We start from the raw sequence: 19022 nt of genomic DNA, 5'->3' as shown, positions 1-19022 counted from the left end.
AAAATGTTCCTTGTTTTACAGTGGATGAGATGGAAGCACCGCTGCCGCAGCTGGGAGCCGGTGTCACTTCAAACGCACGGGTGAAAAAGCACTGCCTCTCCCATGTTCGAAATGTCAAACGTTTTACGACACACACTGTACATTTAGCGGACATGATACAGGAGAAGGTCAGAGGCTGCAGACATGATACAGGAGGTGGTCAGAGACTGCAGACATGATACAGGAGGTGGTCAGAGACTGCAGACATGATACAGGAGATGGTCAGAGACTGCAGACATGATACAGGAGGTGGTCAGAGACTGCAGAAATGATACAGGAGGTGGTCAGAGACTGCAGACATGATACAGGAGGTGGTCAGAGACTGCAGACATGATACAGGAGGTGGTCAGAGACTGCAGACATGATACAGGAGGTGGTCAGAGACTGCAGACATGATACAGGAGGTGGTCAGAGGCTGCAGACATGATACAGGAGGTGGTCAGAGGCTGCAGACATGATACAGGAGGTGGTCAGAGGCTGCGGACATGATACAGGAGGTAGTCAGAGGCTGCGGACATGATACAGGAGGTAGTCAGAGGCTGCGGACATGATACAGGAGGTGGTCAGAGGCTGCGGACATGATACGGGAGGTGGTCAGAGGCTGCGGACATGATACTGGAGGTGGTCAGAGGCTGCGGACATGATACAGGAGATGGTCAGAGCCTGCGGACATGATACAAGAGAAGGTTCAAAGACTGCAGACATGATAGAAGATAGAAGAGCACAGGGGAAGCAGAGAGCACTGGAGGAGCTTAAGGGCACGGGGTGGGGGGGACTGGAGAGAATTAAGGGGGGGTTTGGAAAGCATTGCAGGGGGGTTGGAAGGCGCGGGGGGGCATGGAAAACCAGGGGGATGGAGAGCACAGGGGGAGAGGGGGGAACTGGAGAGCACTGTCTGGGGGGAACTGCAAATCACTGAGGGGGGAGCCAGGGAGCTGAAGAGCACTGGGGAGCCAGAAAGCATGGGGGGGGGGGGAGATGAAAAGCACTGTGGGGAGCTGAAGAGCACGGGAGGGGGCTAAGAGCATGGGGGGGGGGCTTAAGAGCACTGGGGGGCTAAAGAACACTGGGGGGGGGGGGCTAAAGAGCACTGAGGGGGCTAAAGAGCACTGAGGGGGGGCATTTTTACATTCAGCGTATAGCACTGGTACAGGTAGGTGTCCTTCCGGGTCCGCAGTTTGCCCTTACTGTCAGTCACTGGCCAGCAGCAGCAGCAGCCGAGGAGATGACCCAATCAGGCAGCGGGGAGGGCCCGCTACGGCTTGCCTGGAGACACTGTGACTGGCTAGCAGCCGCAGTAACAGCCGGGAGATTATCAACCAATGAGGCAGCGGAAGCGTCACTGGAGGGCAGGCCGGCCGCATGAACGTGATGACGCGGGGGTGCGGTAACCGAAACGGTTACTGCCCCCTTCCGCGTCATCATCACGTTCATGCGGCCAGCCCGCCCTCCAGTGACGCTTCCGCTGCCTCATTGGTTGATAATCTCCCGGCTGTTACTGCTGCTGCTAGCCAGTCACAGTGTCTCCAGGCAAGCCGTGGCCGGCCCTCCCCGCTGCCTGATTGGGTCATCTCTTCGGCTGCTGCTGGCCAATGACAGCACACGCATACCGCGGACCCGGAAGGACGCTAATACAGCAAAATGTAAATACAGTATGTGGCAATATAGTTCTCATAAAATAATTAAAATAATTAAGCATCCGCTCCCCGCTCCTCCACAGTAATTTAATTCCATGACTTTTCCAAAACCTAGTGTATTTCCTAATTTTCCATGACCTTTCCAGGCCTGGAAAGTGTCATCTAAAAATTCCAAAACTTTTCCAGGATTTCCAGGACCGTATGAACCCTGACTCCAGAAAACTGGTAGTATTTTCATTGTACAGTACAGGACCCAGGCTTCCTAAATTATTATGACTGGGACATTCAAAAGCAGTCCAACATAAAATCATTCCAATAGGCCCATATAAATAAAATAGGTCAGGAAGGGCTTGGTAGACTCAGAGAGCAGCTCGTGGCACCTTACGCCTGAAACTGGCATCAGAGATGGCTTGAACATTCACCTAGTAGAACTTAAAGCTGAACTCCAGGGATGAAATATTTTGTATATCTAGAAGTAGTCACATTCATTTGAACTTGTTCTGTAACGTTCAAGACATTATATAGTTTACCAAGCCATTTCTTAGGTGCCTAGAGTGTAAAGAAGATACCACAGCATTTTTTATTCACACCTTAATCAAATCTCCATGGAATGTGTAAATGTTAGTTGTCCATGAACAGGATAGTAGATGTCTTCTTTCATGTTGTTCCTCGTTTTACAATTTACAGGACCAGTTGGTCCTGTTTGTCCAAAATGTGCACTTTACTGTCTTCCAAAGAATGTCCCTTTTCTTTTGTTTGTCCCAATTCTTTTGTTTAGAAGTTGTTTTATCGCCTCAATGCACAGGTCTTAGCATTCCTCACTACGCTGCATATACCAAGCTACTTTGCTTGTATTCGGGTGTTGGATCTTTAGGATGTGCAAGCATCTGTCTCAGTGTATTGCAGAGCTTGAAGGACACAGGAATGCGAGGATTGTTAAAGATCGCACTGAGCAATATAGCCATTATGTATGTAGTCGGAGTGCCAGAAAAACTCAGGAGAATCTTTAACAAACATTGCATCCCTGCATCATTCAAGACCAGCAATACACACAGAAACCTGTACATCCTAAATTCCCAACACCCAAACACAAGCATAGTAGTTTGTTAAATGTAATGCAGTTTAGTGAGGAATGCAAAGACATGTATATTGGGGAGACAAAACAAGCTGCCAACATACAATTGGCCCAACATAGGAAGGTAGATTCTAAAGGTCTAGACTCAGCAGTCTTCCCACACTTTAAGGAAAAGGGACATTCTGTCAAGGACAATGAAGTGCACATTTTGAAGAGAAAGATGGTTCGCAAGAGGCTTGGACGTCAAAATGAAAAAAATATCCCCAAACAGGGATGGGGGCCTTTGTTACCATCTTTCTTCCCCAAAGAATGCCGTTTTATCATCCCTACCAAGAGAGATGATTGTGTGAGACCCCAGGAAAGCAAAGAGGGAATCCGATTTACGAAAGGAATTGTAACTGTGAGATTATTTTGCAAAACAACGCATATCCAAATAGTGCAAGGAAATTCCCTTAGAATGCAAAACATAAGGAATGAGGATTAATGCTCTAACTAAGGTTGAATGCAAAGACCTCCTTCAGGAGGAAGAAGGCTTTAGGCTTCAGGATAACTTTTTCCTTGTGCAACATTAAGAAAGGCTCTTTAAACAATAAGGCCACCAACTCAAATACTCTCCTTGCAAAGGTGAGAGCTAAAAAATAGTCACCTTCCAGGTAAGGTCAGACAAGACAAATCTCCAAAAGGTTTAAATAGTGGCTTCTGAAGAGTCAAGACTGAGATCCCAGGGTGAAACAGGAACAAACATGTGGGCTACTCTGAAAAAAAGTCTTAACTAAAACGTGAGCGGTCAAAGGTCTCTAAAAACTTAACATCTAAGACTGAGATTTGTCCCTTAATGGTACTCAAGGCCATATTGTTGGTTCATACCAGAATGAAGGACAAAATATGTTCCACTGAGTACTTTTTAGGATGAAAGTTTTTCAACTCGCACCAAGCAACATAGGCCTTCCAGGCTCAATGGCTGACTTTACAGGAAATTACCTTCCTAGCCTTCAAGAGGGTAAGGATAACAGTCTGAAAGGCCCTTGTTCCTCAGGATCATGGCTTCCACAACCTTGCTGTTCATGCTAGCAATTGAGAAGCAGGATGGAACACTGGCCCTTAGGGACAGGAGGCCCAAAAAGAATCTGCCAGGAGACTGAGTTTGTCAGAGTACCATATTCTACTGTGCCCATTTATTGTGATGAAGATCCCTAGAATGCCCTCTTTCTCAAACCTGCAAAGTAGGCTAGGGAGAATCTAAAGGGTCAGAAAGGCGTAGACCAGTTTGAACTGATCCCATGGTGTCACCAGAGCTGTAAAGGCCTAAGGGTCCCTGGACCTTGAGACGAATATATAATATTGTTGTTCCAGAATGTCCATATCTGGCATTCCTCGCCCATGGCAATGGGCTTGAAAGATCTCCGGATTCCTCCGGATCAAGACACTGATGACTGACAAAGCTGAAATGCCAAATTTCCACACCTTCGATGTGGACAGGGGACAAGGCTGGAAAATTCAGTTCTGACCATGAGAAGATCGAGTCTGGTTCCCTTAGAGGGGCATGGCCTTTGGTGTCTCCACTGTGATTGATCTAGGTCAAGGCAATGTCCGTCTGGATTCTAGTCAGATGTCCTCATAATGCAGGAGTCCAGAGTTGCAGGGACAAACCAAATGCCCTGACTTCCAGATTATTATTTGAAAATCGATTTTCTTCTAATGACCAAATCCCCTGTATCAACAAGATTTTCAGGACCGCTTCCAGGCCCAACATATTGACCTCTGCATTGAGAACATTCTATGACTGTGGAGGAAAGAGCTGCCCTAATTCCACCATTCTAGGGAAAGTCTAGCCCTGGGGGGTCAAATGCATAGGGAGGTCCAAGGGCCAAGTCTGTTTGTACCATAAGGCCAGAATGTTGAGTTTCAACAATTTGGAGTAAAACTGGAGGTATGGCACTGCCTTACAGGATAAGTTCACCTTTTCTGACATGTCACATATTACACCCACATTCAGGGTTTAACATGTTACAAATGTACCGGTCCCCGCACCCCTCCAATCACTAATTTTGGCAGCCAGCAGAGGATCTTCTCCCTCACGCTCGTTGCCACAATATAAAGAAAACAAAGCGGCGCGGGGCTCTGCCCGCCCGCGTCATTCATTTACAGTGTTCTGTAAATGAACAGACTACAACTACGGACAGCCATTGTAGCTTTCAGCTTGTAGTTCTCAATGAACTCCCACGGTGCTGTTGAGCGCTGTGGTAGTTCATTGATTTTTCCTGTAAAACTGCCTGCCTGTATGATTTACAGACAGCCAGATCACATTGACAGTCTACAATTCTTTCCAGGCTTCTAAAACAAAAAAAATTGTAAATGCACATTTTTTTACTTGCAAAAAAATGTGCATTTATTTGTTTTTGTTAAAAAGATGAACTTATCCTTTAAAGGAGACCTCCAAAAGACTCAAGACCTCAGAGGGCCATGGAATGGGAAAGAAGGGACATAAGTTTGTCATGAGGCAGAAAAATCCTGGAAATGGATGGGTTCAAGATTTAATCCAAGTATTCCAATCTGTAAGATGGGTCCTGTGGTGACTGCTGGACCATCTGATGGCCAGCAGGGACAGGGAGGGTTACCAGGTACCCCAGAGTATGAATTCCTTGAGAACGCAGCAGAAAATGAGTCAGAATCTGGGCAAGCATCCTGGTGAAAACCCAGGGGGTCATTGACAGGTCAAAGGAAAGGGGGGCAAATCGGTAATGTTTATGCCCACTGCAAAATGTAGACAGCAATGATGAGCCAGAAAAATAGGAACACGCAGAAAGAAACAAATGGGAAAACAGAGGGACAGAAGGAACCCTTTCTAAATCCGGAAGTAGAAGACCTAAGGCAACAAGCAAAAAATTAGGCTGGCTAGAAGTAAAGGGGGTTATTTAGGCAATGATCCTGCAGCCTTTTTGCCAGTGTCCAGATACCTGAAGGTAGCTGAATATAACCCAGTAGTAATGATTTATAGAAGCCTGTGTGTTGTAATGTATTATTATTTTGGGATTGCCAAAAGTCTTATTTTTAACTAAACTCACTAATAACATTTTGACCACCCACCATAACTTGTCGAGGCTAGACTACACCTCTGAAAGTATGATGTGGTATTTGACACCAGTTGCGAGGTAGGGCCTCCATGGATCAGACCTGTTTTTCCAGCACATCCCACAGACGCTTGACTGGATTGAGATCTGGAGAATGTGGAGAGCAAGACAAAATCTAAAACTCCTTTTGGGTTGAATTGGGTTGGTCTTGAATTCATTTAGACCATGCTACCTTCTTCTAATGCTCCTGTAGTACAGGTCTGATACTCCCCTGTCCATTGTACATGCTTTTGGCTGTGGACACAGGTCAGCGGTTATGCATCCCCATACGCAACAAATGCACCATGTGTTCTGATATCTTTTATTCTGAACCAGCAATAACTTTTTCAGCAATGAGAGCTACAGTAGCTCTTTTATTTGAGTGGACTACAGGAGTCAGCCTTTGCTCCCCACATGCAACAATGAGCCATGGCCTGTCACTGGTTCACCAGTTTTCCTTCCTTGGACCACTTTTAGTAGGTGCTGACCACTGCAGACCAGGAACATCCAACAAGCGCTGAAGTTTTAGAGATGCTCTGACCCAGTCCTCTAGCCATTTAAATTTGGCCCTTGTCTAAGTTGCTCAAATCCTTAAGCTTGTCCATTTTTTCTGCTTTCAACACATCAACAATCACTGTTATTCACTTTACCTGTCAGTGGTCATAATGTTATATATCAGTGTATAAGGTGTCAGTAGTCTGGTGCTCTTGAACACCATCTGTTCTTGAATAAATAGGTCAGAAATTTCTGAGGCTGTGCACAACGGCACAGAAAACCGACAACCTCATCCATCATCAATCATTACGGAATAAAAAAAAATCAATAAACTATTTTTAAATTGTAAGTCAATTAAAAAAAAAATAAACAAAGACAAAAAACTTTAGTATGTGTCTGTTTAGTATGTGTATGTACATGCACATTTCCCCATGTTTTACTCTGTGCAGAAAAATAACAATACATAATAATGTGCCAGAAAAATAGTATGCACCTTCCTTCCTTTCTGACATGACAACATGGAAAATCTTATGCATGTGGTGTCAATCTAGCCTATTCCACACACAGCCTCATCTCCATAACCCCTCCTCGTGCACAGGTAAAGAGCACAGGATGTGATCAGCTCACTAGATTCCTTGCAAAATCAACAGGTATTTTTTGGGGGCTTATCAAATAGACACAACAAAACGCGTTAGTATTACTTTAGCAGATCAAAAGAAAGAAAAAAGTTCATGGTAAGGCCCTTATCTACACTAGTTTGGGGGGGGGGGGGGGGGCACATGGCTGAGCTGCGTCTTTACAGCCACGCCTCTTCTCCTCCTTATGCTGCAAAGGCAGATACCGCAGGATAAATTATCCCTGCTGTCATGACTCATTCAACTGAAAGGGGGTGTCCTATAGCCATGTGCAATACACAAAATCACTTCACTCTAGTACAGAATTTAATTTTTTAAAACAGGTGATAAGAAGGCGCTACAACAATCAAATGCTCTTTGAAGAGAATTTCAAAAGCGGATTGCTGATCAAAGAGCAACTCTAGAGTAAACTAGCCCTTGGAATTCAGGCACATAAACGTGTTGTATTTAAAGTGTACACAAATTCTGTCTTTATACTATGTTCCTTAAATACTTTTGTAAAGCAGCATGCAGACTGCATGCAATTGTGGGGAAGTAGTGTGGCATTTACACAGTTAAATCAGGTGGTGAGGATGCAACATTACACCTCCTCACCCCCTGTCAATTGCCCTCTGAAAAGTGATACGAATGTGGATCACTGTTTAGAGGGCACCACAAATATGAATGAGCCCTTAGCATTTTCCTGCATTGAACATAACATTGCGTGAGAGCACAGGGATAATCTCACCAGTGTGTTGTTGCTACTCCTTCTCTGTCCAATCAGAGGGCTGCTGGTGGGTCCTCGACCAATCTGTACTACCATAAAGCAAACATGTCCTATATTCTCACAATGTGAATGTGCTAATCACAAAAAAATGTAAAAATAAAAATAAGGACAAGCATTCTCAGTGCCTCATCTAAGCTTACTGTCACTTGGCTATATAGTCCTCAGTTTGGAGCATGTGTCTCACTGACTTGTAGTGCTAAGACATGTCCAATGAAAGACTCAATCAAAACTGCATATCAGGGCTCAGCTGTGCTGTTTGGCATGGGTTACCTTGATCACACAATTGGTAAACAATTCTTAACTTCATGGGATCTACAAGTTCTCCCCTGGATCCCACCCCTTCAGAGAAAGGGCATTGGTGCCCTTCCAATACCTACTAAGCAGACATTTAGTCTATGAGACACCTCGATAGAGTGTCTCCATATCTCTGTCTATTTTGGCCCTAGGACACCTCTATTTGACAACCCATCTTTTCCCATAGAGGTACATTGTTTGGGAGTCAAGAGGGTACTATACTTCATATATGGGCTGAGTGCCCCCCCAGATTAAGAGGTTTTGGGCCTCTGTTTTACAACTCAATTTTAAAGTGATAGAAACCTTTATTCCCAACATCCCACAGATTACTTTATTGTCCATATTGCCAAGTTCAGTTAGAAATGCAAAACGTGATATACTGTACTTTGCCACTTTCTGACAGCAGCTAGAGTAATAATCCCTAGACACTAGAAATCTTCAGTGTCTTTGGCTGAATGGGTATTGGAAATGGATTTGCTCATGGATCTAGAATAATTACTAGGTGTGGAAAATGATAGCTGGAATAAATACGTTGCTACCGGGGCTACTTGGACTACATATCGTAACGTGCAGGAGTTTGCATCCATCTTCGTCTCTTAAAGTGGTAATCATGGCAGGGGGGAGAGTACTTTTTTTTATGCTCTAAAATGCCTATTTTGACATGGAGCCTAGTTTGTTAGTTTATCTTATTATGAGATTGTGGGATCAGCATGGCCATCATGGGGTGCTTAGGTACTCTTTTATTCATAAGCATAAATTTAGAGATCAAGTGGTTGTCTTGTGTACGTTAGAGCAGTGGTTCTCAACTCCGGTCCTTGGGACCCACCAACAGGCCAGGTTTGCAAGATAACTAAATTACATCACAGGTGATCTCATTTGCTGCTCAGTGATTGTGGTATTCAAGTCTGCATCCCCCAAGGTAATACTTAAAATCTGGCCTGTTAGTGGGTCCCGAGGACCGGAATTGAGAACCACTGCGTTAGAGAATGGGAATATTCCCCAATTCCTAAATGTTATTATGAAATTTCCTTTTTTATATTTGTTTGACCTTTTCTGATCTTTTCTTTTCTATATATTAATACACTAGGATTAAAAAAGAAAAAAAAAAATTTACGGTGGCTGCAGTTTTTTTTGACGCACTGCATACCTTCACTGCCGTTGTGCTATTGCTTGGTATCTAGTGCGTCCCTATACCTTTAAGGAAGGGTGGGCTCCCTCCAGCCATATCTGTCTTTAATCGATCCATTATTATATATGTGCTCCTGCTCAGGAGACTAAAAATCATAGAGTTAGGCTGGCCATTCATTATACAATTTTCTTCTACAACTTTCTTTTAGATTTATCAAAACCATAAAATATGGGGTCATACCTAAACACTTTCAATTTTGTATGCAATCAAGCAGGCCCTTACACTACATAGTTGAAGGTAAATCTAAAGGAAATTGAACAAGAAAATTGTATAATGTATGGCCAGCTTTAGAACTGCAGTACACTGGGGTGCCGTGACATGGCCGCTGCAGCTTACACATGTATTTGCAAATGTGTGCAAACTAAACCCCTGGTTTTAACTTGAACTGTTAGACAGGACAATTTAGTTTGTTGCTGGCTGGCTGGTAAGTGAGCTGGGAATGTTTGTTTGTTGTTTTTGACATATTTATTTGCAGCTTTTGAAGATTTCCATAGTTCTACCAAAGCCTATGTAAGAGGCAATGCAAGTTATTGAAAATCCCTGAATTGGCTGTTTTTCTCAAATAATTCCCCCAAAACATACATTTGTAAGCTTTTGTGTGTTAACCAAAGCTACTATACAGTTTAGTTAAATAATATATCAACATGTAACAAAGATTTTGTAAGACAATATGCTAGGTTATTTAAAAATAAAAAAAGGGTTTCTGGAACACACATTACCTGGGATTGCCTTTGCCCATTTTACCGCAGATACCACCTGGCGGCCCCCGAGCATGTTCAGAGAAGACATAACACGCCACGCAGTCTCTGGCAAGGTGCCGTCATACCCCGAGTGCAATACTTCTGGCTCAATGGCCTCCAATAAGGAGATCAGAGTAGGTGTAAGCTGTGCTACAGAGGCAGGGACAATGGACTTTACTGAACTTTCAGGTAGTTCACGAACTGCTGTTGTGTTGGACTGCTGTATACCTTTTATCTTCTTCTTTGTTTTGCGAGCTGTAGTAGGAAAAGAAAAACAAAAAAAAATCTTAGTAAACATTTTCCTTAGTAATAGAATACTACCATTGAAACTTTTTTCCCTCAATTTTTGACAAAATACAAAATGGCTAGAACCTAAGTCAGCATTTTGTTTTTACTGATGTTTGTGTCTCAATTGGGCAGATTTCCAACATTTCCTGTCCTGGTAACAGGGAGTCAATGGAACAGGAAGTTCAACAAAAACACTATTTTAGTAGTGCTAGAATCTCTGTCAGGTCTTTATTTTGGTGCGTCTCCTGGTGCTGGTAACTCCAGTTCCCTATCCTTTTGTTCTGATGTCACTGAGGAAGGAAGTAAGAAGAGCTGGCATGCAAATGAGATCTTTTTTAACTCACTATAAAATCCCTTCCTCTTAAGTTCACTAAAGGACAGATTTGAACACCAGAACATCTGAGAGATCCAATAGAACATTTGCTCATAGTTTGGAAATCAGAGTGCCACAGTTGCCTGCGCTGGACCTAAGAGGCTCATCGGAATGCACTCTCGGGCCCGTGGAACAAAAAAGAAAAGGTTTGAAAAGAGGAAAGTCATTGCTCAAGGCACTGACTCCAAGCAGCTACTAAGGCAACTATTGCTCCAACAGAGGACATCTTGCCCGGAGACATAACTGTCCAGTGCGACATTGAAGAAGGAGACCAGAAGGGCCACACAAAACAGAGGTGGTGTTGAAATGGTGGTAACAAAAGAACATGTAAATACACCAACATGCTGACCACATAACCCAGAAGGGAAAGAAATGGATCACATGTAGAATTTTTGAGCTTGGTGAAGACAGAGTTAGAGCCAGCAGGGCAAAGATGAGGCAGATATCCCCTTTGGTATAGGAACAGGAGAAAGCTGTAACAAGGTGCAAAAAATGTACTCCATATGAACAGGGAGAATGGAGAGAAATGGGGAGGGGGCAGGTAGCAGAATCTTCGCTAGTACCTCTCAAATAGGAGATCGAGTTAGGCTTCTGTACCAGATGCTGGCAAGGTTAATCCCCATTCCCCACAAGGCTAACCTACAAAAGGAGTGGGGTGTTCCTTCACACTAAGGCAGACTGTCCACAGGCCAAGAAGACATAGAACCCCAGGAATTGCACTGGAAGTGTACCCCAGGCTTAATGTGATCACAGAGGATGAAAAATTTTAGAAACAAGAACTTTCCTTTGCTTTAAAAAAGAGGCTGTCATTCCAGCTAGAGGTCCAGGCTTCTTTAGCAGGGGTAGAAGAGTACTCCTAACCCCAGAATCTTCGTTAAGGGCAAGTGAGGAGATGTCGTCCCTCCAAGGGCATGTGAAAAAAAAGCTCATCCATGCTTGGTCCATGAGCCATCACTGTAACAAAATGTACTCTGCCTGTTTGCTGATTGGGAGTAGGATGGAAGATATCTATCAACCCCTCTATGTAATAATGCATCCTATATAAGGGGCCTAAATAAAGAAAGGCTGAATTGTCACTTAGGAGTCTAGTCAATCCTTTAACAATTGAGACATTAATATCAAAGTTTTAGCAAGTTCCAAGACAGGACTTGGCAGCAAAATGTTGAAGAAAAAAGTTACCGGGGGTCTTCCAGTCTCCACACAGGACCCTCAGGGGCAGCATGTGTCTTGAGGAGGCCTCTAAGTGATCCTATGCAGACAGCAGCACTAGCAGAACTACAGGATGCTCTACCAATTGTGAAGATAGACATAACATAGCAATAAAAGCAGAAATCGGTGCTTCCAAACTGGGAGCTATGGAAACTACCTGCAACTTCTCAGGACCATCATCAGCCAACAAGGAGTCAAAAGGTCCTTCCACAGACAATCTCAGCAGCTGAAGACTCAGACACTGCTAGGGTTTCGGGCTGGTCACCTAAAGCCAGAAATGGTAGCTAAGAGTACACTAAGGGTCCCTGCGATCTGATTTGCAAGCAAGAATGCGCATGTCATTAACCCAACCTGGAGAGTGCAGAGTGATGTAGATGAGGAACCAAAATGCATTACATTACAGAGACCAAATGCACCATGCATACTACCCCAAAACTGGAAGTAATTCACTGCATTCCATTCCTCATACTCACCATTTCTTGCTGGCAAATGGGAACACTGCTCCATCACCTAGGTAACCAGCACTGGTGGGAGGACAGGATGAGAAGGAGCAACAAAACGAACAGATCCCCATGTAAAAACAAATGGTGGTCACAAAGTAGCAACCTCAATACTGTTCACCATAGCCACATGGTGCGCCCACCGCTGGGTGGGTCCCTGGTGTTATGTAAACTCCAGCCACCCAGGAAAAGATCTGGAAAGTTTCCCATAATAAGGCACATTAGCCACAGTAATGCAGCCTCAAAGGGGAGGGAGGCAAACAGGGATCGTCAGGGCTAAAAACATCCTAGTAGCATGAAAGAGAGACTTCCCCAGTAATGAGCTCCAAAAACCCCAGTGTCAGTATAGTGATACTTCTGAAGGTGGCAGTATAACCCAGTGGTCAGAGATTATGATATCCATTGTGTCCTTCAATGTACTGAAGAGAAAACCCTGACGTCTTCTGCTCTGTATTTAAACGTAAAAAAAAAAAAAAAAAAAAAAGCTCCAGTGAGCAAACTTTATGAGGACATTAACTCCAGAGATGATTTTACGATCATTAACTGTAGAAACTCTTGTTAATAATTGAGCTGACAAGACCTCCAACTGGGCAAAATGATTCTTGTTTGTAAGCAGAGCTCATTAAGCAGATATTTCAATAAACACGTACAAGAGGGCTTATAGAAAAAGAAATAATGCCTCATGATCCCCTTTTTTCTAGGCAGGAATCACATCACTTGTGTGTTGCATTTATTGACATGCTAGCTGAGTTCCCAGCTATGGGACCTATAAAATAATGCACAGACCAGGTAGTGTACACATTTAGGACTCATTCACCAAGAATGCATTGAGATCTCTGTTTTTTAGTAGTTGAAGCAGTTCATTTACGTTTTTTGCTGGCTAGCTTCAAGGTATTTCAGGGACCTTTGTGTGGTCTTAAATATTGAAGCCAGATACAAGCAGACAACAAACATTTCCAGTAGGAGACTAACAATTGCATTCCCTATAATCCACTTTCAGGCTGGGTTCACACGTCTGGCAGCGGTTTGCAGTCCAGAGAGTGGTGTGTTTTTGTTCACCGGTTCAGGTGCAAATTTTTGCCTGAATCACACCTGAACCTAACCCAAAAATTCACAGGACCCTTTTCAAACCCACACCACGGTCTTCCTGGACATGTGTGAACCAGCTCCATTAAAAGCCAGTCCCATTCACTCTATGAAAATTGGATGCGGTTAAATATATGTGAACCCGGCCTAAATGTGTCTGTAGAGGCTGACAAATTGTAGAAGTAGGCCACATCATTTTAGCTGAATGCATATATATATATATATATACACACAGGTCCCTCTCAAAAAATTGCCACACTTTTTCCTTCCCACAGACTTCCCATTGAGGTGCCTTGATACAGCACTCTGGGAACAGCCTATTCGTTCAGAAATTTCTTTCTGTGTCTTACCCTCTTGCTTGAGGGTGTCAATGATGGCCTTCTGGTCGGCAGTCTTACCCATGATTGCGGTTTTGAGTAATGAACCAGGCTGGGAGTTTTTAAAAGCCTCAGGAATATTTTGCAGGTGTTTAGAGTTAATTAGTTGATTCAGATGATTAGGTTAATAGCTTGTTTAGAGAACCTTTTCATGATATGCTAATTTTTGGAGACAGGAATTTGGGGTTTTCATGAGCTTTATGCCAAAATCATCAATATTAAAACAATAAAAGGCTTGCACTTCAGTTGTGTGTAATGAATCTAAAATAAATGAAAGTCTAATGTTTATCAGTACATTACAGAAAATAATGAACTTTATCACAATATGCACATTTTTTGAGAGGGACCTGTATGTATATATATATATATATATATATATAAATATATAAATAAAAATAAAAAACATACGGAATAATTTGGTGTTTTCTGTTAAAGGTTCTCTTTGTGAAAACATTCACACAGATTTAAACATGATTGAGGCATTTAATGTGATTATTAAACTACACAATTCAACTTCTTCATATACACTGATGTGCTCTGGATGTTTGAAATTCTTTTTTGCTTTTTCAGTGCATTTGAATGCAACCTATTATTGACTATTAAGTATTTTTAGCACCATGGCTTGCTGCCACATCCATCAGTTAGTAACAGGAAATCGGCAAAGTGTAGGAAAGTATCCTGCTCCCCAGAGGGAAAACTTTCATGCAACATACGCACTTATGCTAACTTAAACCGAAGTTGCGATCACTCACTGGACATGCGCTAAATAGAGGTTCAATGTCTCTCTAAAGAGTTACTTATCCTATGATGCAACATGACACATAATCTGCAATTAGTATTTTCTAAACATTTTAACTGAAAGTGTAAAGCAGAACTCCAGACAAAACATTTTTATAGTCTGCAACAGAATGAGAACGAGTTGAAACCACTGCCAGGTTTTATCGGCATCAGTCTTCCCATTGGGGAGATTTCCCCTCATTTCCCATTGTGTGACCAGGACGAAAAGCAAGGAAAATCTCCCTAAACAGGACACCAACAGCAATAAAATACTTTTTTTTTATAATTAGAATGGAGAAGAGCTGTTTATTTTTTGAGGTTGCATCCTCACTGGCAAGATTTATTTATAACATTTCCCAAGGGGGACACATACAAGTAATAAAACCCATCAGAGGTTCCAACCATTCCCAATGCTATGCAAACAAATAACAGAATTTCAGAGGTACACTAGAACATTGGGAACTAACTATTAAACCCATTTATCCTACAAAATACATTTTTTAAATATAAACCTTATGCATACTGGTTTATTTGAAATGCTGTTTCTCCTGACAGAAGGAAATCACCTAAGCTGCATTTTTAAACCAGCTTAGGTGAGTTTAGCAGTGTTTGGAGTTTGTGCATTTATTTATTTAAAGTGGTAGCATACTCTCGCCATTAAACTTTTATCTACAGGTGAGCCAATAATAAGGCTTACCTGTAGGTAAAATGAATATCTCCTAAACCTGCAAAGTTTAAAAGATATTCGCCCTGCATGCAGCCGCTGACACCAGCGGCGCATGCACTCTGAAGGTTTGGTGGACCTTCAGAGCTCTTTGCCGGCTCCTTGCCAGAAAGTAAACTCCTGCGCGCATGTGCAGGAGTGACGTCATTGCAGATCCGACCGCCGGAGTCGCCAAACCCGGAAGAGATGCCAAGGGAACATGACAGCTCGCTCAGCGCTGTCCGTGTGACCATGTTGGGGCTTCGTTTTAAGGTAAGTATTTCATAATGAGCTAGTATGCGATGCATACTAGCTCATTATGCCTTTGTTCTGCAGGTTTTTTTCTTTTTTGTCTTTTTTTTTGTTGTGAGGCTACAACCGCTTTAATTGGCCAGGATTTGAATTTTTTGTGGCCATCAAAATAAATAAACACTGAAGTGCTAAATGCACCTAGTGTTTAGGCGCATTTTTGCCAAGTTTTTCTGTCAAAACACTCCTCTCCTCAACGCGATTCTTTTGCATTCAGGAGAGGAGCGTTTTACTGCCTCTAAACTCCATTTCTTCTAAACTCTGGTAAAAGCCTATGTGTGCATGGACACATAGAGGACATTTACTAAAACTGGAGAATGCAAAATCTGGTGCAGCTGTGCATGGTAGCCAATCAGCTAATTTAAGCTTGTTCAATAAGCTTTCACAATAAGCCCCCGTTCGCATCGGAGCAATTTGACATGCGATTCGACAGGTCAAATCGCAGCCTATTGCCGGCAATGGCACTGTCCCAATCGGTGCAACGCTGCACTGATTTGCAAAAGTAGTTCCTACACTACTTTTGGCAACTTTATTAAACATCTGTACATGAACTCGCCCAGATGTCTTTCAAGTTGCTCCCGAAGTCGGACTGAAATGTGGCTTTGAAATTGCGTAAGTTTAGGTGAAGGTGAAGTCACGCAATTTCAAAGTGAACGAGGGCTCAAACCTCGATGCTGAATGGTTTCTATGCACAGGTGCATCCGATTTTGCACTTTCCAGTTTTAGTAAATTGATCCTATAGGCTTTTACGGAGTTGAGTTCAGGAGCTTTGGCCAAAAAAACGCTAAAAGCTCCTAAACGTGAATTTAGGAGCAGCAGTGTGTATGAGGCCTAAAAGGTAAAAAGCATGTATTAAATAATAAATTAAGAGCATTTAAAGATGTTGGTGTATTAGTGCTGAAATCTGCAGACCAATACAAGCACATAGCGGGTCTGACAAACAAGAATACACTGCAGAACATTTAAACATATCAAATAATATGCTTCAATACCTGAAAACAAAAGACAGCAATTACTAAAATAAATATGTTCGTTTTGGTGTAAAGCACAGCCTGCCTCCGATCTATTCCTAAATCACTCCTTGCTGAAGCAGAAGTTCTGTTATATTAATGCTGTAGGTCGCAGAATATCCTGCAGCCTGGGGGTGGATGGCAATGCAGTTGCTGCTCTGGTTAAATGGATCCCTAAGGATCAGCAATTCTTTACTGTATTCTGTCAATCGATGCTTCTAATTTACCAGAAATCAATTGTGAATTAATTTGTTTTTCAAAGTAATGTAAGTGCACAGCTCCTAAAGAGTCCATCTATTATTACCTTAGCATTCAATGTGTTAAAAATAAGCAAACAAAAAGAACCGATGCAATTTCATTAACTATGCTGTTTATATAACTTACAACACTCCATATATATATGCTTTACCAAAATCTACTACAGGCAGCAAACCAGGTGTTTGTGGGTCTCAGTAACACCCAAGAGCTGCAGGAGGTCAGATGTGCAGGCTGTATAGAAATTTTCACATTTAACCATTTCCCGCCCGTAGGCTATATATACGGCATCAGTTTGAAGTGGGTATACCAAGATCGTGACTGCAGTGACAGTCATGGTCTCAGTATTTACTTTTTTAGCCGGCAATTCTCTTTCTAGTAAAAGTGGCCTGAGTGACTATACAGCCACTGGATCACTTTTACAGGCAGTGAAAAGGCCCCTCTTCCCTTTACTAGGCTCTCCTGTCTCAAGATGTGACCGACCGCATCCGATGCTGTGCAAGGCAGAAAATATGAGGATTTTGTCACTTCCAGTTTTGGTGTGTTGTTTAGAAGCCGTTACTGGCTTGTCAAAGCATCCAATCAAACCAATTTCACACAAGACACTTGTAAAGGTTTTTAAAAGTGTTGTCTATGGATAATTTGTGCCGTAATTTGTCGCTGCTCCACGTGTGTGCGCAGTCTTAACCTCCCTGGCGGTAATCCCGAGCGTGACTCGGGGTTAATTTTTAATATCAGGAGCGGTAGATTGCAGAGAGCGCAGCGGTGTTCTCTTACCTTCTCCTGGCGATCCAGCGATGATCTCTCATTGCTGTGACCGCCAGCCGAGATCCCCGCCGCTCCTCCGTCCCTCCGTCGGTGTGATGACTTCCTAGTTCCGTTCCCTGCAGCAGCAATGCTGCATGGGAGCGGAACTAGGGAGGGAAATTCAAAAAAGAAAAAAAAAAAAAACGTTGCACAAAACACATTTTATATTATATATATATGCATATATATACACACATATGTGTATATATATATATATATATATATATATATATATATATATGCACACACACACACATATATATATATATAAAATTATATTATTGATTCAATTATAATTCATGCGTTATATATTATATATATATATATATATATATATATACACACACATATATCTATATATAATATATAATGCATGAATTATAATCTAATCAATAATATAATTTTATTATATATATTATATATTAAATAATAAAATAATATTATTGATTCAATTATAATTCACGTGTTTGTGTTTCAAATTTATCACATCTGGGATGTCTACTAGAGTCTTGTTTTGGTCAGGTTTAAGTCAGTAATTACTAAGAATTGTAGGCCTTAAATGCATAACGCCAAATTTCCATGAAAACAATTGTACCGCTTTTGGTATGTAATTCCTGACATAATCATACCGCTAGGGAGGTTAAAGCGTGACACGCTTGGTACCTTTTTTACACAGCAAAATATCATCTTCTATATTTTACCACAAAATTGGGCATTATATTGTGCTCACTAAAATTCATTCAGGTGTACTTTTTCCGAAAAATCTGTGTTTGAAAAACTGCTGTGCAAATATCGCGTGACATTAAATTTTCAAATTCTTTAGAGCCTCAGCTTAAAAACCCCCACATGTTTCCAAACATATATGTTTGAAAGTTATATGTAATTTTCTAGCAAAAATATTCAGAATTTTACATTACAGAATTAGTCTGGGGCTCAAGCAGTTATTATAAAAAGTCCACCCATTCCTTTGCCACCTGCTAAGTTTGGTGGCGGGATGCACACGGGAATAGGGACTAATGCTTGGCTGGGGCTGGGTCACTGGGTAGGTGGGGCCCCCCAGCAAGTGGGGCCCCCGGGCAACTGCCCAGCGTGCCCATTCGGTAAGATGGCCCTGGGGCTAAACCCCACTACTGGTGTAAAGTTATAAACATCTATAACCCCTGTATCAATGAGAGCACACTACATGGGGTGCTTTAATTGGACAGGCGATAACTAGAGATAGGCACTTGGCTCCAAAGTCAAAGAAATCAAGGCTTTAGTGAAAAAGTTAAACCAGGAATGGGGGGGCCCATCTAGTGCACCTGTTGTTCATTTCATTAACAGTAAAGCAGCTAAAACTGATTAACAA

The 19022-nt window shown here is 42.3% G+C and overlaps 1 protein-coding gene across 2 annotated transcripts in view; it reads right to left on the bottom strand.

Annotated features, from left to right (window-relative positions):
- The window catches only part of NR3C1 (nuclear receptor subfamily 3 group C member 1), a 292149-nt gene that overhangs the window by 33686 nt on the left and 239441 nt on the right, over positions 1 to 19022 (bottom strand). For both annotated transcript variants that reach the window (XM_082256086.1, XM_082256087.1), the window contains exon 5: positions 9960 to 10235. In XM_082256086.1, coding sequence (XP_082112212.1) covers positions 9960 to 10235 — 276 coding nt within the window. The remainder of the gene's footprint in view (positions 1 to 9959; positions 10236 to 19022) is intronic.

The sequence above is a fragment of the Pelophylax lessonae genome (genome assembly GCF_965119305.1).
Source record: "Pelophylax lessonae genome assembly, chromosome: 4".
Lineage (NCBI taxonomy): Eukaryota > Metazoa > Chordata > Amphibia > Anura > Ranidae > Pelophylax > Pelophylax lessonae.
This window is presented reverse-complemented; position numbering and strand designations above follow the sequence as displayed.